This window comes from Semicossyphus pulcher, unplaced genomic scaffold (assembly GCF_022749685.1).
Source record: "Semicossyphus pulcher isolate SPU_LCO1_2020_fin unplaced genomic scaffold, fSemPul1.0.p SCAF_6, whole genome shotgun sequence".
NCBI classification, from domain to species: domain Eukaryota; kingdom Metazoa; phylum Chordata; class Actinopteri; order Labriformes; family Labridae; genus Semicossyphus; species Semicossyphus pulcher.
In genome coordinates, this window is record NW_027211737.1 from 13,066,701 (window position 1) to 13,093,386 (window position 26,686).

At 42.2% G+C, this 26,686-nt stretch overlaps 3 protein-coding genes across 6 annotated transcripts; 2 read left to right on the top strand and 1 right to left on the bottom strand.

Annotated features, from left to right (window-relative positions):
- The first annotated feature begins 602 nt into the window (after positions 1 to 602).
- On the top strand, positions 603 to 1,699 carry LOC138610522 (fatty acid-binding protein, liver-type-like). The gene is made up of 4 exons (XM_069683283.1): positions 603 to 908; positions 1,128 to 1,300; positions 1,426 to 1,518; positions 1,609 to 1,699. The coding sequence occupies exons 1-4, from the start codon at positions 842 to 844 to the stop codon at positions 1,657 to 1,659; spliced, it is 384 nt and encodes a 127-aa protein (XP_069539384.1). The 5' UTR covers positions 603 to 841; the 3' UTR covers positions 1,660 to 1,699.
- A 731-nt stretch (positions 1,700 to 2,430) lies between these two features.
- On the bottom strand, positions 2,431 to 11,914 carry smyd1b (SET and MYND domain containing 1b). 2 transcript variants are annotated; one of them, XM_069683200.1, is made up of 10 exons: positions 11,672 to 11,914; positions 9,598 to 9,774; positions 9,243 to 9,456; positions 8,468 to 8,598; positions 7,791 to 7,829; positions 6,630 to 6,825; positions 5,427 to 5,519; positions 5,121 to 5,284; positions 4,850 to 5,018; positions 2,431 to 2,957 (listed from the first exon to the last, which is right to left on the bottom strand). In XM_069683200.1, the coding sequence occupies exons 1-10, from the start codon at positions 11,791 to 11,793 to the stop codon at positions 2,793 to 2,795; spliced, it is 1,470 nt and encodes a 489-aa protein (XP_069539301.1). In that variant the 5' UTR covers positions 11,794 to 11,914; the 3' UTR covers positions 2,431 to 2,792. The 2 variants fall into 2 exon arrangements, with proteins under 2 accessions (XP_069539301.1, XP_069539302.1); XM_069683201.1 differs by lacking the exon at positions 7,791 to 7,829.
- A 4,702-nt stretch (positions 11,915 to 16,616) lies between these two features.
- On the top strand, positions 16,617 to 26,522 carry lzts3b (leucine zipper, putative tumor suppressor family member 3b). Of its 3 annotated transcripts, none has more exons than XM_069683286.1 (8): positions 16,617 to 16,827; positions 19,563 to 20,531; positions 21,000 to 21,470; positions 21,563 to 21,730; positions 22,118 to 22,246; positions 22,383 to 22,574; positions 22,749 to 22,979; positions 23,383 to 26,522. In XM_069683286.1, the coding sequence occupies exons 2-8, from the start codon at positions 19,680 to 19,682 to the stop codon at positions 24,481 to 24,483; spliced, it is 3,144 nt and encodes a 1,047-aa protein (XP_069539387.1). In that variant the 5' UTR covers positions 16,617 to 16,827; positions 19,563 to 19,679; the 3' UTR covers positions 24,484 to 26,522. The 3 variants fall into 3 exon arrangements, with proteins under 3 accessions (XP_069539387.1, XP_069539389.1, XP_069539388.1); XM_069683288.1 differs by having other exon boundaries at positions 19,688 to 20,531; XM_069683287.1 differs by having other exon boundaries at positions 16,617 to 16,785.
- Positions 26,523 to 26,686: the final 164 nt, after the last annotated feature.

Below are 26,686 nucleotides of genomic sequence, written 5' to 3' on the forward strand. Positions count from 1 at the left end.
AACTTCAAAGTAAAGCTCGTCTTTCTCTGCAAATCAATCACATTGGCTTTGTGCTTGATTTGATTATTTTGTCTCTGTAGGAGCTCAGGAAGCTTATCTTGGACGGTGACATCACCTGAGTAAAGTACCTGTGATGAAATCAAGAGTATAGTTCACACTGTGGAGCTATCTTTTATTAGACAAGATAGAAATGGTGGTAAGTTAAACAACACTTCAAACATGACACCATAGCTGCTACTTTTTAAAATGCTTAAACGTTTATTTTCTTGCATGAATTTGGAAACTTTTCTTTTCTCTTGTTTTGGGTGGAAACAAGGAGAAATACAACCCCCTGATTGCTCCACTACCTTTGTTACTGTCACAAGTAGTTGCACTGAAGAACTAAAGAACAATATGTCTAGAAAGACGTGCAAAACAAAGCAAAGAAAGTGAGAGACCAAAGTGAGAAAAGGGAGCTAAAAGGGAACAGAAAATGAGAAGCCAAAGCTAAAGAAGGAAGAAGGGGGCGAGAAAGCAGCAGACTAAGCTGTTTTTGGGGGTGCAGTTCATGAAATGTCATCATATATTGGTCTGAACACTTTCAAGATCTCTGCATGAATCACAAGATGCTAAATACAGTCACTCCAGGGTTACCTAACTTAAGTCTCGTCACCCTGAACCGCTTTTATCTCTCAGTGTGTTCTTATCTGCGTCGCTGGATCGTCTCTGAGCTCTGTTAGAGGAGGTGGGCTGGTTCTGCCTTAATTGGAGACACCTTGGGGTTAATGATTGCAGCGCTGCAGTGTGAGAGTATAAAAGAGGCAAAGAGACACTTTTATCTTTACCTTCGCTGTCTGTCATCATGTCTTTCTCTGGAAAATACCAGCTTGAGTCCCAGGAGAACTTTGAGCCTTTCATGAAGGCCATCGGTAAGATTTCTGCTTATGAAGTGTTTGTTCTGCTGCTAGTTTGAAATGTTTGTTACATGTGCTTCTGTTACTGGGCTCTGCATTGATGATGATGAGATGTTTTGTTGCCTCACTAATCTAGCAGTTTAAATAAAGTGTTACGTTTTAACTCCGTAAAACTCATAAGCAAAGGAAATGCATGCTTCCGTGGTTTCTTAACCTGCTGCTTTTCTGCCTCAGGTCTCCCTGATGAGCTCATCCAGAAAGGCAAAGACATCAAGAGCTTCTCCGAGATTGAGGAGACGGGTGACAACTTCAAAGTGACCGTCACTACCGGCACAAAGGTCCTCGTCAACTCCTTCACCATTGGACAGGAGGCCGATATTGAGACCATCACTGGGGAGAAGCTCAAGGTGAGCCAGGACGTTGAATTTAAGGCTGCAAATCACTGACTAAAAATGGCAAATGTTCCTTAGTTCTCTTGCACAATCGCACACCTGTTCAAGACTTAAGACTTTTCTTTTTTTGTCTGGTTAAGGCGGTTGTTAATCGTGAAGGCAAAAAGCTGAAGGTCTCCCTCAAGGGAATCGAGTCGGTTACAGAACTGGTGGATGGGAACACGATTGTCAATGTGAGTAGACGAAATGCTTCTTGAAAGATTCAGTGTTAAGTTACACTTAACAAGACTCTAATGTGACTCTTTATTCTCCCCTGTCTCCAGACTATGACTCTCGGTGGTATTGTATACAAGAGGATCAGCAAACGTGTTTAAATGTCTTCACTTGGGATAATAAATATTTAAAAATGCAGAACTGTCTCAGTTTCTTTGGTTAAATTGGCGCTCGCACCTTGTTTGGTAGTTTACCTAAAGAGTCACTGGTGAGGCTTTAAAACAAGTTTAATTAAGGTGATAGTAAAAATCATCAAGGCCACAAAAATGCTGTGTTCAGAGTCAATATGACCAGCTGGCTTTGTATTTGTGATTAAAGGGTCAAAGATTTAACAGACTAAAGGTCACTCCTCCTGACTGCTGGGACTAAAGGTTGAATGATAAAACTGAGCCTGGGTCACAACACAAGGAGGCAATACCTGAAGAGCAATTTGACCAAGAAGCAACAGGGGGAAAGGGGAACCTGTTTTATGCTTAAGACTTGACAGCAGTAACACTCATTGAGCAGCAGGGGGAGTCTTACATCTACAGAGCACTACATTGGTGTCAGGGTTGCGCCTGCTCAATGTGACCTAAGTTAACCCAGCAGCTGGCCACAGCTAATTCACAAGTCAGTGGCTGCATGCTGAGAGTATTCTGCTTGGAGTCCAACACCTGTGGTGTCCTTAAGGTGCCTCTGTGTGCAGCCCTTACAGGCATATATGGTATGTTTAATCAAAATTGAGGGCTTTTCAAATATCTATTTTAGATATTTTTTTCAAGACAAAGTACAACATTTCTTAAGTCTAAAGGGTAGAATATATCCAATTTTTTTTTTTTCAAACAACTTTATAGAAAAAACATGTACAGGGAATATCTGTTGTAAAAGCTGGTAGCATTGGTGTCTCAATATAGTTCAAGTATAATGGGCATTATATTAAACTACTCTGTTACACAATGATTTCATTAACGTTTAACTGCAGGGAACACTGCTTTGGTATTGTTGGCATAACGAGCAACAGTTGCTACTTCAGTTTTTCTTAATGACTCTCTGTAGCACCACTGTGTTGGAAGTATTGAAATAAAAAGGTACAAGCTTGACGTGACATGTTTTTAATGAAAAGTGTAACTACAAAAGTGAGTTATTCAGACAATGATCATGTGACTTATCGTGTAGACTCACACACCAACACTCAGAAGTTAACAGTAAACATTGGGATGGTTTTCCTTTGGTTTGAATAGCTGCAGTCGTGTGATTACTTCTTCCGGTGGAACAGGTTCTTGATCCCCTCCTCCACAGACCTTGGTTCGTGCATCATGGTCATCGGTCTGTTCTTCAGAGCCGCCTCTCTCATACTGTGGTAAACATACTCGTTCTGCTTGAACATCCTCAGCTCCATCTCTGTCTGCATACGCATCGCCTGTGGAGAGATCACAAAGAGGGTCGCTGCTGTATACAAGGAAACGCAGGCTTGTAACTTGGACAGTTTTTAGTATGATTTGAAGTAGGGATGCACGATATCAGCACGTTATCGGTATCGGCCGATATTGGCTAAAAAATGAACTATCGGGTTAGGGGTATCGCCGATATAATTAACCGATTAAAAATTGGGCTGCTGCATACTTGATTGAATGCCCGACCTCGACGCAATGTCCCCGGCGCGAATAAGACCTGCACGGCGCAGCGTGATGACGTCACGTGTGTCTACTTGCAGCATGAGAGAGTTAGAAGCCAAAATGTCCGTGGTGTGGAAGTTTTTCAAAGTGTCCGAAATAGATAGCAAAACTGCTGTTTGCAATGACTGCTCAGCTTCGGTGATGCGAGGAGGAGCCAAGGCAAAGTCTTTCAACACTACAAACTTGATTAACCATCTCAAGACCCGTCACCCCGACCGTTGTAACAAGTGTGATAAGAGTATCACCATTATACTGTACGCTAATTCCAATACAGAAGAGAGTTGATGATCTCTGCAATTAGGTGTGCGGGAAAAGAATATCGGTGTCGGTAATCGGCTAAATGAGTTGTAAAATATCGGCATATCGGACATCGGTAAGAAAATCCAAAATCATGCATCCCTAATTTGAAGTCATTGTATACTTAAGTGGTATATAAAGTTCAAATGTTAATCTATATATATATATTGGCTAAACAAAAGCTAATAAAACTATCAGATATAAGCATTTAGCCCATTTGTCACTACAGCTTAGTTGGAAACTAAACATGAACACAACAGCTATTATTTTAAACATGTTTGCAAACACTTGCCTATTTACACATCCAGCACTCAGATCAAACCTAAACATTCATTTGGAATTGAGTTTATGGCCACCTGGTAAACACCAGTCCAGTATCCACTGTCTTTTAACCGGCACTGTAGCTGCTAAAAACCCAATTATGATTGCCAGTTGCCAGCTTGCTTTTCAGTGTTTGGCAGGTGACAACAGCTGCCTGCTGTGGCCCAACATATCTACGTTCACACTGCAACCCTTAGTGCTCAATTCCGATTTATTGCTCCGATCTGATTTTTTTTCTTTGGCTGTTCACAGTATTTTTAAAATGTGGCCAATGTCAGATTGCAGTGTGAACTGGTCACGGTCCTGAACTGACCCGCATGCGCAAAAGAACAATAACAAAGACTACGCGCAGCACGTGGGTGCCATGGAAGTCAGCGTTTGCGGTTTCATGTATAAATTGATGTGCCGTGGAAGCCAGCGAATTCGACAGCAGATGATAACGAGGATGAGGAGAAAGAGGGCCACATTTTTAATTCTGGCTTTTTGTGGAGCAATGGTTGCTACTTCAGTACAGAGGTGTGTGTGGATGCGATGAGTCTGAGCCAAGATTCCTTCCATGTTTATAGTCGCATGCATTCCGATTTGACAGTTAAGACTCAGGGCGCATTGCAAAACATCAGACCCGTATCTGATTTAGGACCACATATGAAAGTGGCCCAAATCAGATTCCATGTGATTTGTGAGTCACATTTGAGCAAAAACATTTGGGCCACATTTGTCTGCAGTGTGAATGTAGCCATATGTGAGCAGTGAGCGAAAACCCAAACAGTAAAACTGCATGTCTGCTAGCTGAACAAGGATCTGAAGCTCACTCTAAAGCTCTGCAAAGTGGAGCCGCAGATTCAAGTGATAATTCTAGTTCATGACTTCAAATGACCTTATTCACATCATCACACAGTTTTCACAAAGACATTTGGATCATTCTTATTGTTAAAATGTTGATTATATCAGCTTTAATGTTATAACCATAGAAAAAAAAGTGAGTAATCGGATAGCGATGTCATATTGAGATGTTTACCTCCAGGTCCTTGGTGATGGGATGCATTGGGCCGTGTGTGATCATGAGAATGGCGTAGGCCTTACAGATCATCCCATGGCCGACCTCGATCTCCCCGGCCTGCCAGTGAGTCACTCCGGCTCGCATAGCAGCCATACCCAGAGCAGCATTGTTTGGATGGTACAGTTTCCTGTCAAGCCAAAATTTTGATTTGAGTACTTATTTATTAATGTTTTTAACACCACAGACTCTTGCAAGAAGGTTACGTGCAAGATGCTATCTCTGTACTCACACATATCCATCCACCATTTTGCGGGAGTAGTCTGCGGCATCGTTAAAGTACTGCAGGTAGGCTTGCACCTCACTCAGTGTGCTCCACATCCTCAGCAGGTAGATGTGAGTGTCAGCCAAAACTGGCTCTGTTTTCTCTACGCACTCCTTGCAGTATTTTACCACCTGAAGATGAAAAGAAACAACATAGAGAGAAAGATTTTGGAGGTAGGAGCGAGCAAAAAAAACATAAATTATTATTATTATTAATAAAAACATCATTCTGAAGCAACTTAATAAAAGTTAATTTGATGATTTGATACAATACCTCATGGTAGTCTGCATTTAATCGAGCCTTTTCCATCTTCTCCAGCATTTCAAAGCAGTAATCTGTCGCCTCTTTCACCTGCTCCTCTGACGGCTAAAAATGGGAGACGGTGATTTGATTTTAAGGAACAAATTAGAGACTGCTGGATCACTTACACGCTTCACCTTTCACTCACACTGATAATTAAATAAAACATGAAACAAACAGATATTTTTTTAAAGTACACACTGTATATTTCTTAAAGACATTACATGCTATCCTTATCTAAGACTAGGAAGGTGAACGTATATATTATATAAAGGAGCGGTGTTTAGAATTTTGTGGCATCTAGTGGTGAGGTTGCAAATTGCAATAATATGATAACTGCTCCCCTCGCCCTCTTTTTCAAAGCCTGTCTGTCACGAGGGTCCTTTAAGAAGAGCTTTGACCGGCTGAAGGAGCCCTGACCGAGACTTTATTGCTTGTTTTGCTTATTATAAACAAGATTTACTATACTATAAAAAAGCTAATTATTAATTAGCTTGTTTTTCATTGTTACACAGGCAAATCCTGAAGTTCATAAAAGTTCTTCTCAGATGTAAATGGTTACAAAATTGAGTAATAAATTATTTTATTATATTACTTTTATCTGCTGATAATCCCTGACACTTCTGACCTACACACACACACACACAATCTACTCTATCACACACACGCAAAACAGACTGGTAACCTTTGCCTTGAAATAAGCGTAGTGCCTCATGTTTCACAGATTAAGATAATGTCAAGCCGTATCATTCAAGGCCATCACTCTTTACATTTATTTACACCTCCCAGAGTATTAAACAGTGATTATGAAGCAGTTTAGTGTTAAAGGTTGAATATTGATTATTATATAAAATAAAATAGGCATCATTATGATTTCTTGTGCGTAAAAAAAGAAACAACTCTGAAGTAATTATTCAGTAAATAAAGTAGATTTACGTTATTTTTTTCTACTTCACTGTTATATAAATGTATGTGTGATGAAGCTGAATCCATCGGGAGTTATCTTTTGCTTAAAATAGTCCCTGCGCCTCTGCTTCTCATGTTTCCCGACCATCCCTATTACACATGCTGTCAGCACTAAAAGTCAGCGAGAGGGTTGGGTCCTTGTTGCCTGGTGCAGAATCAAACTATTCTCTCGCTCCACGTAAAAGAAACACTCTGCAAACGTGCACAAACCTTGACTCCCTCCTCTTCCCTTCCCCCCAACTTCAGGTCGTCTTTGAGGCCGTTCTTGCAGTGCTCGCATGTGCAGTCAAAGTAGTATTGTGTTTTCAGCAGTCTTCGTCTCTCCTCTGACAAATTCAGGTAGTCCACGTACGCGACCGTCAGCTCCTCTCCCTCTGCGATTTTACCCAGAGATCGCAGCTCGATCCTGAAGAGGAGACACACAGTTTAATGCAGGCAGAGAGGCAGAAACACGCTCAGAATTAATGTTTCTGATTGATGGTAAAACTCTGCTCCATCGTCAGTTCAGTCAATCCAGTTGAAGGATTGAAGGATTGAAGGAGTGAATATGAACGAATATCAGAGACCTTACTTCACAGTTAAGCCAAAATTCAGTTAAGTATTTTGTGAATGTACAACTTCTCTAAATGCATATGTATGCACGTGAAGAAAAGAACATTTTATGCATGTCTGCACCATTTTCAGTGGATATTTTCTTTCATTTATTATTCAGTTATTTCCACATTAGATTTGCTTTACTTCTTTTAGCATTTTGCAAAACTTGCAAACTAAATTTGGGATACCTTTCAGCATTTAACAAATGTCTAGATTAGAATATTAGATTAAAAGAAGGGTAATAATAGGCTTAAATATGAAATAATTATGGATATTCAAGTTTAACAAATGCATGTATACATGAAATAAGTGGGGTTTTTGTTCATGTTTTTGCATGTTGTTACACGTTGTTACTCAGGTTTGTGTGCACACAGCAATCTGTGTTGGCATGATGGACAGACACACAGTGCGCTCACACAAAGTGACAAAACCAGCAGCACACGCGTAAAACTTTGTGTGGACATGAAAAACAGTTAGATGGATTTGTGAAGTGGATCAACAGGTGGAGAAATACGCATAGAGAAACCCATACCAGTGTTTTGTTACACTGAAAAAGCTGAATAAAGGTTAGAGCAATCAAGTTGACATATTGATGTGAAATCGAGTCACATCAAACCTACGGTGCACAAACAGCGCTACTGACAGAGACTTCTATTTTCTACGATGGATGAGGCGGGATGGATGAAAGATGGTGGTTATATAAAGATGTGGCGTTTAATGTCATAGACTTAATGGTGCTCTAATAAAGTTAAAAAGGCTCAGGTTGAGGTAACGCACCTACGTTGAGAATGAAACATAGTATTCACAGCCGATTGACTGAAAGACAAACAGGAAGCAGTTATACACCAAATGCCCCCTGACACACACGTATTCACAATAAAAGCGTAAACATGGACACACACTCTTAAAACTTCTATTTATCAAGTTAAGGTGTCTGCACACTGCCCAGACAAACGCCGACCAACACCAACCAGCACCAACTGTCGGGTCAGTGTGCGCCGACAGTCTGTGTTTGTCAGATGAAGTTGTTCCAGTTTGACATGTCCAGTTGTGTCTGGTGGAGACGAGGAAAGTCGGACCAATGTGCAGCTTTTCCCAACAAACCACAACATTCTGAGAGTGTGTTCCCTTGACAACTAGCCCATACTCGCTTGTGGAACATCAGTACGCACGACCTTCGTCCATGTAAAATAAAGCAAAAACTTAAGTAAGAAGGCAACAAAAGTCAGTCCTGTCAGCTGGTGTCGGGGCAGTGTGGAGCTGGCAGTTGGTTTCCGGAACATTCTAGAGACTGCAACCAGCAACTGCCAACTTTAGAATGTAGAGGTGAGTTGGGCGTCGTCTGGGCCGTGTGCAGTCACTTTCAGGGTCAATTTTAAGCAGATTTTTTAAGGGACAAATATCAATAAGAGTACTTTGTTTCATCTATATTACTGTATTTCTCTTTGACTTACTTGCCGTGGTTGAGGATCACAGTGCAGTTTGGCCAGCAGTCATGATTCACGAGACACAAATTTGGGAAAAGGCCGACTCCTACAGCCTGAAGGCCCCTCTGGTCGCTCACAGAGAAACCGTTACAGTTAACCTGAAGGAAGAAAGAGAAGAAATATTCATTTAAACACAGTGACGTCAAAGTTAAGGAGAAAAGTAACTTTTCTTAGTATCTCCTCACATTTCTTTTCAGGGTCAAAGGACAAAAACAAGGCAACATAACAGTGACCAAAAGCAGCTTTGCCTTTATCAAACTAATATATACGTTCCCACTGTCGCAGGTAGGGTCATGAGATAAATGTGAGGGTTCTCAAGATGATATAAAATAAATACTATAAAATTCTTCCTTTAGACTTTTATAGCGCAAAATAGCACTTAAGTTGAACTGTTAGACACAAGAAATGTGTGATTCCAGGATGGCAGTAAATAATGCTTCGCTTCGTCACAGGGTTAAAAGGATTGGGAGCCACAGAACAACTGTGGTCTGTTTTGTTTGGGGGCCTGAATGTGAACGACAGCTGTTGCTGGTGGTTAACAGTAAATATTTGGTTTTGACAAGTTTACGAGGATGAGCTAAGCATCTGTTTTCATATCTGAGATGCTAGATTGTCTAATATGGAAGAGAAGAAAACTATCTTCCAGTAATTTGGAGAAAAATGCTGCCGATTTTAATTATTAGACCTAGACACATGTTAGGAAATAAGTTATGACCAATAAATGGATGAGACATAAACGCACCACTCCAAAAATATGTGAGATGTCGTCGATCGTGTGCTGCTTGCTGGTTCGGGGCCAGTAGTCCAGGAAGTTGTGGATGTCCACTTTGAACTCCTTCAAATCATCCTCTTGCATGTCAGCAATGTGGTCCTCCAGCTCCTCTATTGTGGTTATCTGCATGTCAGACACCATGCTCCCCTCCTTGTCAAGACGCCACATGATGCGGGCCGCCAAGCTGACCATAAAAAAGAACAATGAAGTAGAAACTCTGGGCGTTACAAGAAAATCAGACACACATTATCTAATATAAAGGACTTCTTGACACGCATGATGTTACACCTTTTTATTACTTAATATTTCCTCTTCTTCCACTTACCGGATGTTCTCATTCGGTGCTTTGCCGTAAGCTTTGATGGAGGAACATTCAAGCTTGTGTTCGGCCCAGCCGGCACGCTGGCAGGTTCGGTCACAATAATGAGCAAACTTGCACTGGCCGCACCTCTGTAGCTTGTCCTGTCTGCGGAAACAGCTGTGGCAGATACGCTCTGCTAGACTGCAGAGCAAGAGAGGACACACAAAATAAAAATATATCATGATCTGTTCATTACTGCTTATTATTATTGTAGATACAAAGAGAGAGTTGTCAAAATAAAAGTAAAGTCTGGCTTTAGCTTTCTGCATATGGTAAGTTATTCCTTTGGCTTAATATATATTTATGCCAGTTTAAAACAACTTTTCAGATCAGTATGATAGTTCATCCTTTCATTAGTAGATCAAGAAGTAGCTCCAATAAAGCTAGTAAATGGACCTTTAGGTAAGATTTGTTTTTAGCTATAAAAAATGTGTTTGTTATTACTTGGACTATGGGTCTTAAATAGAAGAGGTTAGATGAAAAGAAAGTAAAGTCTAACCTGTCATGTGACATAAAATAAATACCTAATTTGATCCAGATTGTTATTGACATGTAGTGTTAGCTTGGTATGTAATGTTAACTAGCTCACATTTAGTTACCATTAACTATCCTCCTTAGGTTGAGCTTTGATATAGAAGTTTTCTACATGTAATTTAATCAATGTCATAAAGTAACAGACTGTAAGCATGCAGCTCTCATGTATCATTATCTTGCAAGACAAAATCCATCATTTTCAGATAGAGGCCATCTTCAAGGGTGGGAAACTCAAAAGCTGTTCTAATGTTGTACTGCTGTATTACAGCTTTGCAAATGGTACAAACGGAGGGAAACTTGAAAATTGTTATCAATAAACCTCTCCTTGATCTATCAGCAGCTGAAAAGACAATGATTAGTGAAAATCCAGAGGGACATTGGCCTATCGTTAAGGTAAAACAACATAACGCTAACGTTAGCATTCAGCTAATCCCTAGCTTACATTACCGTTAGCTAACTATGTTTACTGTTAGCTAGGAATGTACGCATTTCCAGTCATATCATGTAACTCTATCAAACAGTAATGTCAGCTAGAAAGTGGTTAAAGTCCATCATTAGCCTAACGGTAGTTGATTAATTAAAAATGATGTTGTTTTGACTTAAAATATTGCCCGATGTCCCACTGGCTTTCCGTTATTGATTGTCTTTTCAGCAGAGGTGGAAAGAGTACTAAAATATTCTACTCAAGTAAAAGTATTTTTACTTTGATGATATTTTACTGAAGTACAAGTAAAATTACCAGTCTAAAAATGTACTCAAGTAAAAGTAAAAAGTAGCTTGTTTACTTAAAGTAAAAGTTACTTTTTTAACAACGGGAGGGGGCCTCTCCTGTGTAGTGCTAAAAGGACAAGGGGATATAAATCTCAAGCTAGTTGTTTTTGATGAAAGGAAAATCTTTACAAATTCAAGTGCAATAACAAAATAAAACATGTCGACACATGACATTTAAAACCCTGAGGGAGGTATAATGTGTCGTTTTAGTTCAGACCGTCCCATAAAACATTTTCAAACAACACAACCATCGAAGGTGGCATCAATTGTGGATTCTGTAGACCTAGTAAAAGTATAATCACAGATTTTAAAAACTACTTTAAAAAGTACAAGTATACAAAATAACTACTTAATTACAGTAACGAGAGTAAATATAATTAGTTACTTTCCAACTCTGCTTCTCAGTTGCTGATTAATCTGGAAGCAGTGAAATGAGTAAAAAATGATCAGATTGCACTACTTTATATGTATTGCTAACTTGAAACACAGCAGCACAACATTATAACAGCATTTCAGCTTCCCACCATGAGCGTGACGTCAGAGCAAAAGGGCTGCCATGTGAATATGGTGAATGGCCCTCCCTAATAGCAGAACCTAACGTACTGTACATATACTGTAAATCTGAGAAATGACAAAAAGTATTGTTCATTTCCAATTAGCCTTAAAATGAACACATCCGAACAAATGCTGGCCCATTCAGCGACCACATCCACAATTCTCATCATTACTGTACCTGTCAAACACAACAGCTGAGATGCTGGGCTCAGAAAAGATGACATCTCCAGCCCAAAACTCCTTGGTAGCCTTCAGACCTCTCCCTTTTCCAGGTGAGTCAAATATCGCCACATTCTCCATGGTTCAGTGGCTGCTCTGCTTCCTGAGATGCTGGCGAAGAGAGAGTAGGCGGTGAACAGATGAGAGAGGAGGGTTTCAGCCTTAGAGAGAGGCTAAATACAGAGTTAGGGTAGTTGAGGAACTCGTAGACCAATCTGTGCCCTTTGTGTTCTTCAATGACAACTGCACATTCCACACCCGGGGTCCTAAAATAGCCCTCCACCTCTTGAACTGTACCAAGACACAGATAATGGGTGATTTGTCCCAGTAGTCCACTGAGAAATAAACTGTATTCTAAGGACAGACCTGTCAATAAAAGTACTTTAATTAAAAGTAACACCACTTGAACACTTGTTCCCGCTCTTTTCATTTGTCAATGAATATTCAAACGTTTGTTTTTTGTCCTTCCAACTAGCAGAACTACCCCCCACTGTGGTAGGCGCCTGGTCCCTGAGGGTTATTTTTGGCCCCCAGTTGCTGCTGCCTATCAAGAGTCTTTGGTGACGTTGGACAGCTGCGTGAAGTCTGACAGGCACAGACCTCTCTCACAGCCTCCACCCTGTTCTGGTGCTTTCTCTGACCTACCCGCTCTCCATCTCTTTTGGTGATTGCAATACAAGTTATGACATAACAGAACATCATCGCTTTCACACACTGTTTAGGGGACCCGCTCTATGGTCCCCAGAATGTAGGTTAGATCAACCGACAAGAGTGGAATATAAAGTTTGGGTCCCCACAATGTGCTACAAATAAGAATAACACAGACATACGTATGTTAATATTCAAAATAAAACTCCCTCATACACAGTGTATTTGATTCGACTCTGAACTCCTTTACTTGAAAACAGACTACCAAGAGCAAGGTCTCTCTCTATACATTCAGCAAGTGAGAGATAAGAATTGATACTACACTAATTTACACTCATGTTATTCCCTCCTCTCATATTGATCACACAACGTAGAACTCGAGTTCCTACAGACTAACACCTGTACATCTTTTAATATCCTTCCGCATGTCTGCGTCATGAGTGCCGGAAAAAAATCCAGAAGAATTAAATGGTAAGATAACAGTTTAAAAGTAGCTTTTTTTCCTCTGTATGAAATGTATTCTAGATGGCTAAGTAAAGTGATACAAAGGTGATTACAGTCCTCTACACTGGCCTCCAAGAATATGACTCAAAGTAACAGTATGTATGTTCCCAGGAATGATGGTTAATGTGCATATTTATGTATAAGAAATAGGATAAATCTTAAGTATTATATAGTGTCATGGTCATAGTGTCATATAAACAACAAATACACTTTTTTTTTTTTTTAATCAAAGCCCCTGTGAGGAGTTTTTCGATGGTTATGAAACAGACTGAAATTCATTCTGATTAGATCTATATGACCTACAAAAGAAAACAAGACCATCAGTGACAAGACTGATTATTACTATATAGACATTTTTGCATGTATTATGATGGCTACTCCGTGTGTGTGGGTATTCTCATGACCTGAATGGAGGATGACAGATTCATCATACAGCACTGGCCAGGATGTCCAGGTGTTACCTTTTCCTCTCACTCAGGACTTGTGCTCTCTTGGAGGTCTCAAACATGGTTCGGACATTCCATGCTCCAAGGTGGAACCTGATTTTTGGCCCAAGAAGACCCTCTCTCACACTCCTGACTTCCTTTTGGCTTTCATCAGGAGTGGTCATACTACCACCCAAAAAGTCTGCGTGGCTGGGGTCTTCTATGGGCCTGGTGTCAACAGTGAGTTTTTTACGGGGTGGCATTGTTAGCGCCACGCCCAACCCGGAGGGCCAGTGTGCTGACTTTCTTCTGGCCCCTCGCCCAAGACCAATCTGGTAAGGTTAGACCTGCCAGGACCCAGAGGCTCCCCCCAGCATAGCTCTCAGGGTCTCAAAGGCACGCAAGCCTCTCCACCACGACAAGGTCACAGCACAGGGAGAGGGGATGAAGAGGAATATAGATATTTTTAATCCCTGAAACCGCTGCCAGGGGGTAGGTGTCAGAGGAAACGGCTAAGTACGCTGCCTTTGTTTACAATTTACAGGGCTAAAATTTAAAGTGAAGTAAAGCAGGATGAGATTTTTTGTTAAAAACCACCACTTAAGCATGTACAGGAAAAAATCAGCAAAGAGATAAGAGGTACGACTTTGTCCACAGGGGGCGCCAAAATCAACACAAACAGAAAGTTCCTCACAGGAGCTTTAAGAACCAAAAAGTCTATTATTATGGAAAACTTTACCCTCCCTACAATCACACAATACCATAAAGACAGAAGATACTTAAACAGCAAAAACACTTATAAGAATAATTACAGACACAATATTACTGCAAAACTACAAAAAAGTGTGATTACAGGCCGAAGTTAAAATGTTTTATACATTAGTGGTTTCTTCTCTTTTTTAGTAAATTAGTTCTTAGATGCAGAGATATGATCTCATTATGCATCCCTTAATTTACATGCATGATCATTTCCGCTTGACATCAGAAGGGGTGAAAGAAGTATTCTAATCTGGAAGTAAAAGTAGCCTTGCGACCTGGGAAAAAGTCTTCCCCCACCATGCCTGCAGAAGTATTGCAGCTGTTAAAGACCAAATACAGTGGGTCTAGCAGAGAGGCACTGCTGCCCCCTCCTGGACAGTTAATGTCACAGAAAAAGTACATTAAAGTCTCTTTAAAAGTGATGCCAGTTAAATAATACATGACAATGAATCTGTGGATTTCTGCAACTTGACTTTGGAGTGACACCCTGTCAAACTTCAGCACAAAAACTGGCGAGGAGTCATCTGCTTCTCTGGCAACTTGTGTGACCACCATAAAATCAGTGAATGGATAGAATATTGTCCAAAACAGGAAAAGCAAGTCAAGACATGTCAATCGAAACCATTTTAAAAAATAAAGCTAAATCTGTGGATTGTCTTGTTTTACATGTGGGTGTTTAGCAGACAGGGTGGCTATTAAAAGATGCTCTTGAGTTGCATTATGAGAAGCGAGGAATTTGTAGCTTGAGCCATTTCAGAGGTTAAAAATCTGGATATTTTGACTTTTGCAGCATGATGACAACTCTTTACAAAATATGTCTAATAAATCCCCAAACTGCAAGAATGTGTAAAACTAAACTTTACATCAGAGTCAATACTGCAGTGAAATAAATTCCAGCATGTTCCATTGTGTTTCCACTGTTCATACATTTCATCTGAAGTCGTTTCATGCAGTGCTTTGGACAAATATGACCAAATATCACCTCACATGTGAGGACAAACAAGGTTTGTGTCTGTGCTCATATTTTGGCCTGATACATTAGAAAATCACTCTTGTGAACTTGTTACTTTAACTCAGTTCTTCTGAGTTCACAATGTAAGAACGTATCTTATACCTACACAAATGTCTAGTATGGAAAACTTCAAGCTGCTCAATATTATTGGTCAAATGCCTTTGTGAAATGTGAAAGGTGAAGCTCGTAAAGAAAAGCAAATAGAAATTATTTTTACAACCTGCCTGTCTTGGTTTACTCGCACTTCTCTCATAACCATTGTATTTTTTAAGGACAAATGAACTAAAGCTGGTGAACATAGTGGAACATTTAGCAGCAAACGAGCCAGATATTTAATTTAGGAGGAAGATGGTGGAGACCAAAAATAGAGCTAAAAGACGGTCAATATTGGAGTTACTGTCATTAGGTCAACATAAACAGGGATCCAAAGGGCAATTTTGCTCAAAGGGTTTCGTGTTCACTAAGGCCATGTCCACACAGAGACGGGTTTTAGGAGTAAACGCCAAAGTTTTTTGTTGTATGGTCGTTTCGTACACAGAACCAGCGTTTCAGGAGCCCGTATACGCTAATTGTTGAGACCGCCTCCCAGAGTGGATAAATCCCTAAACGCCACCCTGGCGTTTCCGTGTGTACAGCCTATACGGAATTACGCATCTTCCTCGACATTTCCTGAGACGGCGTGTTTACGGAAAACTTTTTCAAAACGAAGTTGGCTCCGTCTCCGTGTGGACATGGCCTAAAACAACTTGAAGCAACATTAGCAAGACTTATGCACCGTACGAGCCAATGAGTAATGAGTCACGGATTTACCTCTCTTTTTATATCTTTACTGCAAACAGCTACTCTCGCTTCGTAAGATATTGAGAATGCAGAGCTAAGACCAGTAACATGAGAAGTTCGAAAAGCTTTCCGCCAGAAGCCGTGCCATAAAGCATCGTGCACTTCAGTCGGGAGTAACCCAAGTTACAGTGCACGAACAGATGTTCCTGGCACAGGTGAAGTAAGTGAATGAATGAGGCAACGTTCATCACCATCACAAGGATTTGGAAGCAGTCATTGTTTTTATATGTGAGTGTTGTGTTTACAGCTTTTTGCCTGTCATCAAAGTGTCCAAAAATGATTTAATGTGGGTTTAAATTAATTAAAATGATTTGTATTTATGTTCTGTATCAAATGGTGTCTTCATCTTACAGGGTTATGATGTTATGGGTAACCCAAACTGAGATGCCAAGAAAGACTAATATGCAAAAACATATATTTTTCTATAAAACAAATAATTGGTTATTAACATGATGTAGTCTAAAAATTAATAAATAAAAATAAGCACTTTTCTAGTGATGCATCCAGCATGACTACTACTGCCATTCAACGTCTCATCCACCTTCATCCATCCATGCATCCATCCGGGGGACTGTATATGACTCTATAGGCTTTTCCCGGGGGAGAGCACTGGATGAAAGCCAAAAGGGGGCGTTAGTATCATGCAGCCGGAGGGGCGGGGCCAGAGGTGGGTGTGTGTCTCTCAGCTGATGCGCGTATCAACCGACCGACTCCATCATCAGCATCCGACGCTGACAGCGGTCGAAGACAGCATCCCTAATATCAGCGAGCCTCGGTTACATCGCGGAATAACAGAGATCCGGGCCGACCAGGACTGACGCTGCTGTCTTGTGAAAATATTGTTTATTGAGGCTGCCATCTTACACACCGCCGAGCTGCAAAATAGTGAGTAGCCTTTGATGATGGACCGCCAGGATGCTACAATCGGTAAATCAAAGCTACTGTCGTCAATGTCAATGACGCTGTGCATTTTAATGTGGATGTATTTTTTGATTCAGCGAGGCTCGTGCGCTGCTTTCTTGTCTCAGGCCTAGCGAGGAGGTAATTGTTTGGGAGCGCAGTCGATTCAGGGCTTGATGCGGATGCTGCTAAAGCCGCCCTTGCCGCCCAGGGATGCAGAGAAAAAGGCAGAGAGAGAGAGAGAGGGAGAGAGAGGGGGAGTCGTGAGGGGAGGGGATTGAGGCAGAGCAGCACATAGATAGGCAGTGTATTTTACTACTACTACTATTCACCCAAGTGGAAGTAAACCTCGAGTAAATGGGCTGAGAAGGGGAGGTGCACTAGCATGACTGCGTCTCTATCTATCTATCCATCTATCTATCTATCTATCTATCTATCTATCTATAGCAGGGTAATATGCTACCATATGATTTTGGTGATGTGAATGTAGGCTACATTTGTGAGCTGTAGGATTATAGCCATATAAACAAAACAGCCTTATTACAAAATGCATATTTGCAAGCACACAGCCTTCTTATCCCCCCACATACATGTGTATATATATATGTGTATGTGTATTCACTGGATTGCCATATTATTAGTTACACCTACCTAAAAGTAGTTCAACAGTCCTGCAATAAACCCTACCTACATGAAGGTTATGTTCGTCTTGTAGGCAGCAGTTTGTGGTGATGTTGAATTGTATTGCATAACAGTGAGAGGTGTTTATTGCAGTATTTTGGGACGTTTTTGCCTTCACTGTATAGTAGGCAGTAAATAGCTAACAGGGCAAGAGTTTTAGATGATGTTATGTATGCACCTCTAAACCCCAGACCATCAGGATGTCTACTTTAGCTGATGTAAATAGGACAAATACTAGACACACCTCTAAGTAAAGTCAATTTAGTTGATGGCAAACTGTCCCTCAGCTTCCAAGTAATAATAACACTGATAACTGATAACACAGACCTGCAATAAATATTTGGTTACAACTGTTCAAAGAGGTAATAATTCACCTTATGGAGGTTGTAGTTTGTAGTGCTGTTTTCTGTTATCTTGAGTGGCGTTTCAAATGTTTTATCCACCCCAATTATTTCAATTAATGGTGACCTGCTCGGGTCCTCTACTGAGCCCTCCACACTCACATTCACCCCGACCCATTTTGCCAAGTGGCCAAGAAACCAACCCGAAAACTTAAACTGTTAAAAGTTAGCTTGTAATGATTTGATTAAACACAGAATTGCTTAAATTTGAATCATAGTAGGGGTGGGACAAAAAGTCAGATATCGTGATGTATCATTATATGATTGTTTTGCAATATATCAATTATCGCAAAAATCACTGTATCCTGATATTAGCGTTATCGTGGGCCACTTAGCGTGTATCGTTAGCCTGCGATTCCCACCCCTAGCTAACAGTATAGTAAATAGTAAGGAGTACTGAAGATGATCTTAATATACGGGCCCTCTGTAAGGCAGGACAGGATAGATAAAATGTGTTTTACTGGTGCATTCAACCAATCAAAGTTTCAATTAATAAAAAGACAATAAAGCTACTGCCACACAGACAACCTCTGAAGTTGCGCACTTCGCCCAGTTAGGCGTCCAGCATTTGAACATAACAGAATACCATTCAGAAGCGGACCCAAACCGCAGCCTCCAAAACTGTGATCATGTCAACACGTCTCTAAAACAGTTGCAACAAAAAAATGACATCATAACTATCATGAAGGTAAGATTTACTGCAGGGCTGATGTTTATTTTTCCAGCCATTCTAATAAACTGGAAACGTATAAAGGAAACATATGTAGGACTACCTGCACTCTGCAAAGACAAAATTATAGACACCCCTGCAATAAATTTAAGCAATTTAATACACCAACTATTACCACAGTTTAAAAAAGTAACCGTTCACGTAGCTCTAATGTTCTGCTCTGCCTCCTGGAGTCTTCAGGTTGTTAAACAGCTCTAAAAACACACCTCACATTGCTTTATCATCTCGAAACTTTATGACTTTTTCCTGATTTGGATTTTTAAACGTGATTAGCGTTAGCAGTACTTCTTTAGCAGCACTTCCTTAAACCCAAAACCCAATTAAGTTCATTTAGATTAAAAAAACTTGATGATGTAATAAACCCCACATCTGCTTTATATATATGCCTGAAATATAAATCCTTTTTTTTTATGTTGATGTTCATATATATTCAGCAGTGATAGATTAGTTATTTTTACTGTAACCCATACAGCAGTGAGGTCAGGGGACTCTAATCAACGAGGTTTCAAACACAAGGTAAAAAGCAACATCTATCTGATCCAGAGTGAACAGAGAGTGATATTATTGCAGGGCTGTTGTTTTGCATTGTATTAGAGCTGTTTTGTGCAGGTGTTCCTGTGTTTGTGTGTACAAAAGAGCACACACAGAACCTCCTCCAGTTCAATGATACGAATTGAGACAAAATCTTTAGTTTGCACTGGTTTGGTGTGCGTGACCTCTTTACCCAACATCCCTTTGCTTCTGCACACAAACACTTTATTTATAACCTCACGATATACATGACGGTCCAGACCTATGTGTCTGACCCTGTTCATTTTTATCATGGTGGGAGGACCCCGCTGCCCCTATATGTGGGCTGGAATCTATTCTGCTTGAACTATTATTGTATAACTAGTTATTATGCAATTACAATATTGTATAACACCTTTCGTTTTTCTGTGTTCCTCTAGTGTGTATGCCCCCACTACCTGCATTAGGTTGTGATGACCCACACTACTTCCAAATGTATCTGTGACCCTCCCCAATCCTGACTCCTAACCTCTAATCCCTGACCTTTGACCCCCACTATGGGCAGTGTTGGCAGTGGGGTGGCAGGAGAGCAGGAGTTTGCCATGAAGTCTGTGGGCACGAGGACCACCCTGCCTCGAGCCCCTCCTCTCTCTCGCCGTTGCCCTGCTGACCGCAGCTGCAGCGCAGAGCGGCTGCCCCGTGCCCCGGCGACTATATCAGACGGGACGGCTTCTAGCGATGAACGAGGGAGTGTTAGTATCGGGACTGGGACCTGTACCGGGACTGACCGGCCCACCGAAACAGCCTCCTCCACCAACACTGAATGTACCATGACCGCCCCGTCCAACAACAACCAGTTGGACTGTGGCAACGGAGCGGGCAGGCGGGAGAGGGAGTGGGAGAGGGAGAGGGAGAGGGAGAGGCAGCGCGAGAGGGGGAGAGACAGGGACCGGGACCGAGACTGGGACAGAGAGAGGCTAGAAAGGGAGCGAGAGAGGGAGAGGAACCGAGAGAGGGAGCGGGAGCGAGTGGAGAGGGAGAGGCTTGAACGAGAGAGGGAGCGGGAGAGGGAGAGAGCCAGAGAGAGGGAGAGGGAGAGGATTGAGAGAGAGAAGATAGAGAGAGAGAGGGAGCGAGAGAGAGATAGGGAAAGGGAGAGGGAGAGAGAGAGGCTGGAGAACGAGAGGATGGACAGAGAGAGAGAGAGGGAAATGCAGGCTGCAGGTTTAGATGTTTGTGGGAACATTGTGGGACGAGGAGGAAACGAGAAGAACGTCGTTGGCATGAACCCACACCAGCACAGAGAGATGGCGTCCGGCAGAGCCGACAACGAGAACAATCCAGGCGGTCACAACCCTCCCAACCACAACCCGCCTAAGATCATGCCTGTGTCGGGAAAACTGGAGCAGGTACTGCAAGACTCAGGACACTGGTTCTCAACTCTGGGGTCAAACAGGTGTTGTAGAATGAATCTGTAGGGTCACAACATGATTACCTAACCAACCCAATCATTTGAGCTCCTTTGCTCAAACAGTGTTTCCTTGCTGAGCTGTGGTTTAGCACAAAGACAGAATTATTGTTGAAAACACAATAACTTTGAGAGATACAAACTTTATTTTGCAGTAGTTTGGATAGGAGGAACTATAATAGCCACCAGTAACACTCAGTGGACATATGTGTATTTTATAAAGACCCATACCCTACACCTGTTTGCAAAGATTAAAGTGCCTCAGAAAATGAATTAAATGCATGTCATGCAATTCCAAATATATCGCAATACGTCACATACATGACACATATTATACTTAATGCATGACAATGCACTCTTTTTTCATCCTACCTTTCTCCTTCTCTTCCTTCCTCCATCCCTTTCGCAGGCGATGCAGAACAACTCAGGCCTTGTTCGTCCCTCTGCCTTCAAGCCGGTGGTTCCCAAGAGCTTCCACTCCATGCAGAACCTTGTGGGCCAGGCAGGAGGGGCTGGGAGTGAGGGCAAGACTGAGGCAAGGAGTGAAGGGTTCAGTGAGAGCAGAGGAGGCAGGAGAGGCAGGGACGGAGCAGGAGGAGAAGCAGGAGAGGTCCCAGAGGCCCTGCTCCTGGACCAGGACAGCCCAGTGAGGGTCAGCAGGAGTGAGGGCGGGGGAAATGGGAATGAAGTGGTTCAGGGAGGGATGTCTGACTCAGGGAGGAACTCCCTGACCAGCCTGCCCACCTATACGGGCTCCGGGTCTGGTTGTGGTCCCCCAGCTGTCCTGGGGCCTCTCAGTGCTTCCACCAGCCACATCAACAGGCTGGGCATGGCTGGGGCAGCTGCAGTCCTGGACAAGCTGGAAAAGCCTGGATACCAGGTAGGGTGAACAAACATACACGCACAGTCTGGTGGTTAATGCAGCCCGCTGTCACCATCTTTGATGTATCTTGATTTGCACCTTTCCTCCAGAACGGTCTCAGCGCCTCAGACAGCGGCCGGTCCTCCTCAGGAAAGAGCTCCTCGTCCTATCAGAGACTGAGCCACCTGAGTGATGCCCCTGCACCTCTGCGTCCCTCCCCCTCCTCTGATGACATCATCCAGGACCTCGAAGACCGCTTGTGGGAGAAAGAGCAAGAGGTCAGAGGTTAATCAGAAATGTCCCAGTTGCTGTTTTTCTTGCACTTTGTAGGCCTTTCATTAAAAAGAGGAAGGGTGTTTGCCTACAGTTTAAGGGCCCGGTCTGCCACATTAAAACCCTTTTGCCTGTGGTGATGAGCTTTGGCTGATAACAAACCTTCAAGCTGATGTTAAACATGTTGAAGAAGTCAAAAACCTTTCACACTTTGATTGGAAAAAACAATATTTGTTCTTGCCTAAAATGATTTTGAAATAAATACATTTGGGTTCAGCTCACAGCAGAATGTATGCTGTATCACAGTATGTTTAGACATGTTTTTGAGTGTCCAAAATGTTGTTATCTATGTTAAACTTTGTCTACTTAACCTGATTACTCTTTTCTAACAGGTGCAGCATATGCGCAGAAACCTGGACCAAAGTGAGGCAGCAATCATTCAGGTGTTTGAGGAGAAGCAACGCGTCTGGGAGAGACAGATGGACGAGCTGAGACAGAACTATGCCTCCCGCCTGCAGCAGGTGATCTTACTACCCATTTTGATGTTACAAAAATCCTTAGGATGCTGCTGCACTTCTGACGCTAAACTCACATTCTAATACTTTTCAAAATGCAACGTCAAAATCACATAAAAAAGATACCATCTGTAATCTGCAGGTTACCCGTCGAGCTCAGCGCTCCCAGACCGCCCTGCAGGCCCAGATAACCCGCCTGTCCCAGGACAAGAGGAGGCTGCAGGAGGAGATGGCCGCTCTGTTAGCCCAGAGAGAGGAGCTGGAGAGAAAGTGTTTGGACTACAGGAAGGAGCAGGCTGACATCTTGCCTCGTCTGGAGGAGACCAAGTGGGAGGTGAGATATGAGTATATTAGCAGGTGCGCTTGACTAGTTCAGTGAAATGCTATCAGGGTTACATCATGGTAGACTAAGTGATACATTTAAGGATGTGTGTGTGTTGTGATGTGTAAACAACAGTATTTAAATACCAGAAAAAATGTAACTCACTCACTCGTTCTACATGTGCAGGTGTGTCAGAAGGCAGGAGAGATCTCTCTGCTGAAGCAGCAGCTGAGGGAGAGTCAGGCTGAAGTGACCCAGCGAGCCGGAGAGATGGTGGCCCTGAGGGGTCAGCTGAAGGAGCTCAACGCCCAGCTGAGGGAGCGGGAGGAGGCCATGCTGGGCCTGAAGGACTCCTACAGCACCAAGAGTCTGGAGCTGGAGAAGTGTGAGGGAGAGCTGAGGAGGACTCTGTCAGAGGTACGTTCCCAATTTAACTAATATTCAGGCTTTAACAATGAGGGTTACTGATGACAGAAAAACACAGACAGAATAATGATAAGCAGATGTCAATAATCCAACAAAACAAATATAATAACAATCCTTAACTATAAGTCAGATTCTTGATCAGTTTTCGCCGGGCTTCTTTGCACACAGAAAGACATGATGCTAGTTTGTATATAGGAGTTAATTAGTGAACAAAAACCCATACCAGGCCAGTGTCTGACAACATGTTACAGTATGTTTGCTTACACATCAGCCGCCGCTCGTCAGCTGTACATGCCTTTTTGAGTTGTCTATGTAAAGTGTACATGCTCCCAGTCGAAAGTCAAATACTGCAATTAAATGACATTTTCCTGCAATGTATATTTTCCATTTACAGGTGTCTGTTCTTCGAGAGAAGCTGGGTGTATTCGAAGCAGAGGTGCTTAGTTTGAAGCGGGCGCTGAATGAAGTGAGCAGAGGAGCAGAAGTTGTGGTGAGCCCGAACTTAGCTGCTGCAGGGCTGTTGCCACCCTGGGGAGTGGTCCACTGCCCACGTAACCCCCCTGAACCATCAGCTAACTCCCTCACCTCAACATCTGACACCCTGCTGAGTCTTCAGAGTGATGAGGCCAAAGCCCAAAGGCAGGAAGCTCAGAGACAGGAGAGGCAACGTGAAGAAGCTCAATGGCGTGATGCACAGCAGAGACAAGATGCCCACATGCAGCAGGACATGAGGATGCGTCAGGATGCCCAGATCAGACCAGAAGCCCAACTGCGCCAGGAGGCCCAGCACCGTCAGGAGGCTCACCTCCGTCATGAGGCCCAAATTCGTCAAGACGCCCAGCTCCGCCAAGAGGCACAGCTCCGCCAAGAGGCCCATCTCCGTCAGGAGGCCCAGCTCTGTCATGAGGCCCAAATGCGTCAAGAGGCGCAGCTACGTCATGAGGCACAACTCTGTCAGGAGGCGCAGCTGCGTCAGGATGGCCACCCGCCTCAGCGAGGCCAGGAGGGTCACTGGGACGAGGCTGGAGAGCTACGCAGGCAACTTGAGCAGCTGCAAGCCGCACTGCGTCTAGAGCGGCAACAAAGGGAACGCCAGGCCCTTAACTTTGACCAGGAACGACACACCTGGCAGGACGAGAAGGAGCGGGTTCTGAAATACCAGGCACAGCTGCAGCTCAGCTACGTGGAGACGCTGCAAAAGAACCAAGCTTTGGAAAAACGTATGAGCCAGCTGGGAGCCAAACCAACAACAACGTCCACCACCAACACTGTTACCACTACCACTACCACCTCACCCACCTCTTCTAATTCTTCACCTCCACCACCAGCCCTCTCACCTCTGTCTCCTCCGCCCCCGCCCTCTATCTCTGGCCCCATTGCCCTCACCATCTCCCCGCCTTGTGAGGACCAGAAGGGCCCTCCCTCTCTCCACCAGCTTGCTCCTCCCTGGGCGGGACCCTCCCGCCTGGAGAGGATAGAGTCCACTGAGATCTAGAGACAGCTCCATGACACACATTTCCCAGCTTAATACACTCACAGTGACAAGGCCTCTCATAACCAAACCACTGCAGCATACAGTTTAAAAACAATGCAGTCTACAATAGAATAAATCAGAGCAGTCTGACATACTTTTCAAAGCAACTAAAGACACCAAACAGCAACAGAAGCCGACTGTAAAATCCAGCATTATCAGTAACAAGCAGATCATCTGAACAGGAAGTTGAATCCATCAATGATTGTTTAACCTCCTCAGCAGCCTTTATCTCACAAGTTGCACACTACTACATCCTACATAACCAGTGTTCATGAAAAGTGTGCCACACTGACGGGTGGCAAAAAAACAAAATGTTAAATGACAATATTTAGATAACAGCACTAATCCGGGGGTTATTTATCGCCCAAGTTAAAAAGGACCAAGACAATCAGGGATATTGTCAGAAATTATCAACAAGAATATTATGCGGTATTTATTCATTGTAAGTCTTTGTCACTGGTAATGTACAAGTAGAATTAGTGGTCAGAGTGTGTGATGTTACCTTGCATTTTTGGCCAGAGAGCGCCTTACTCCATCCTTTCCAGCATGTATAAGAGAATAACAAACGCTGGGAATAGATGAAAAAAAAAAAGTGTGATTATCATTTTCAGTGCTTTAATTAAAATATCAGCAAAACCAGTGACACAGAATTATCACACATGGCTGGACTCTTTTAATTTAAAAACCCAGCAGATATCGATGTTAACGGTCGCACAGACTGATTCTTGATTTCAAGTCATTTCATGCACAGGGTCCAACATGCATGAGTCATTTAAACACGTCATTAAGAGCAACAGAGTTTATATTTTCTACAAATTGAATTAAATAGATATGTTTAGCAGATAATCAACCCCAAATGAATATAGAATACGTTTTACGATACGGGAGAACCTGGTTCGCCTTCACTGCGGTGACTAAAAGCAAACACTAGAGGTCATTAGAGAGCTTTCACAGACTCAACTTTCCTCTCATTGAACTGTAAGGAGAATGTGAATAGAAGCACACAATTTGAATTTAACTATTATGATAATTGTGTCATTCACTTTGTGCATTTACAGCCAAGAAATCGGAGAAATCAGTCGGTATTCCCAAAGTTTTAAAAATTATAGAATGTATGATATACTAGAAAGAAATACTTATAATAGTTATAGATTGTAAATGTGTGTTTGAGTGAGTGTGCGTGTGTGAGAGAGAGAGAGAGAGTGTGTGCATGTGTGTATACATATGAAAAGCTTCAGCTTATGAGATTGAGGATAGAGGGACTAGTGGCAATACAGCAAGTGAAGATATATTAAGTGCAAAGGGATTTTGTTTTTCGGGGGTTGGGGCTAAGTTAGATGTTCATTGGAGCTTGACAAACAGGCGGTGAGAATGGAAATTCAAACTGGAGGAGTCTGTATATCTTTAAAAACTCTTACTTTCTTCTGTATAGTTCATTTAGACAAAGCGGGCGGAGAAGGAAGTGAAAAAAAATCAAAAAAAGTGGAGAGTGTGCTCTGTAAAGGAAGCATTCAGGCTAACTGCACTATGTAGTGTTACACACGAGTTATGATGTACAGTAGACTCAGATGTGAATATCATGGCTTTTATATGTGTTGTTTATGCCAGCATACAAAGATGTTGCTCAAGAATATTAACTTATCTCTAAGGTATTACATAGTATTATCATCTTTATTACTGTTATTATATTATGGTGAACTGACAGAGAAAATATGTGCCATTTGAGCTTTCCTTTATGTGTTTTTTTAACTGTGTAGATAGCCTATCGGCCTACCATGATGGTGCAATCATAGCAACCCTGTCCAAAAAATGATGTTCCTTTTGATGTAGGTGATAAATGTAGTTACAGTATTGCATTATTTAGAGAACAAAATGCTACGGATTTTATACATGTTTCAACTTTATTGTTTGCATTTATGTTTCTAGTACTGTTCTGGCTTGATTAAAAACACCCCTTTGTTAAATTTCAGCAGATCTAATAAAGATATGTGAATAATTCAGCATTTTTGTCTTTAAGCAAATCATTTGTCCTGTGATTAAGACTTAACTTGAGTAAAATATTTGATTTTGGTAATCAGCCTTGAAAAGACTGACAAAAAGGACTTTTTGGAGACCTCTGAATACTAAACTACAGGATTATTATAGGTACGTAAGTTTTATCACA

Bases quoted from the DNA above. Each gene is read 5' to 3' on its own strand.
- lzts3b (XM_069683286.1), top strand. From the start codon at position 19,680: ATGGGCAGTGTTGGCAGTGGGGTGGCAGGAGAGCAGGAGTTTGCCATG. The intron at 21,731-22,117 runs GTCAGAGGTTAA...CTTTTCTAACAG, and splicing joins TGTGGGAGAAAGAGCAAGAG to GTGCAGCATATGCGCAGAAA. The intron at 22,247-22,382 runs GTGATCTTACTA...TGTAATCTGCAG, and splicing joins ATGCCTCCCGCCTGCAGCAG to GTTACCCGTCGAGCTCAGCG.
- LOC138610522 (XM_069683283.1), top strand. From the start codon at position 842: ATGTCTTTCTCTGGAAAATACCAGCTTGAGTCCCAGGAGAACTTTGAG. The intron at 909-1,127 runs GTAAGATTTCTG...TTTCTGCCTCAG, and splicing joins GCCTTTCATGAAGGCCATCG to GTCTCCCTGATGAGCTCATC. The intron at 1,519-1,608 runs GTGAGTAGACGA...CCCTGTCTCCAG, and splicing joins ATGGGAACACGATTGTCAAT to ACTATGACTCTCGGTGGTAT.
- smyd1b (XM_069683200.1), bottom strand. From the start codon at position 11,793: ATGGAGAATGTGGCGATATTTGACTCACCTGGAAAAGGGAGAGGTCTG. The intron at 9,457-9,597 runs GTAAGTGGAAGA...TTTTATGGTCAG, and splicing joins GCACCGAATGAGAACATCCG to CTTGGCGGCCCGCATCATGT. The intron at 5,285-5,426 runs GTATTGTATCAA...TTTCATCTTCAG, and splicing joins TAAATGCAGACTACCATGAG to GTGGTAAAATACTGCAAGGA.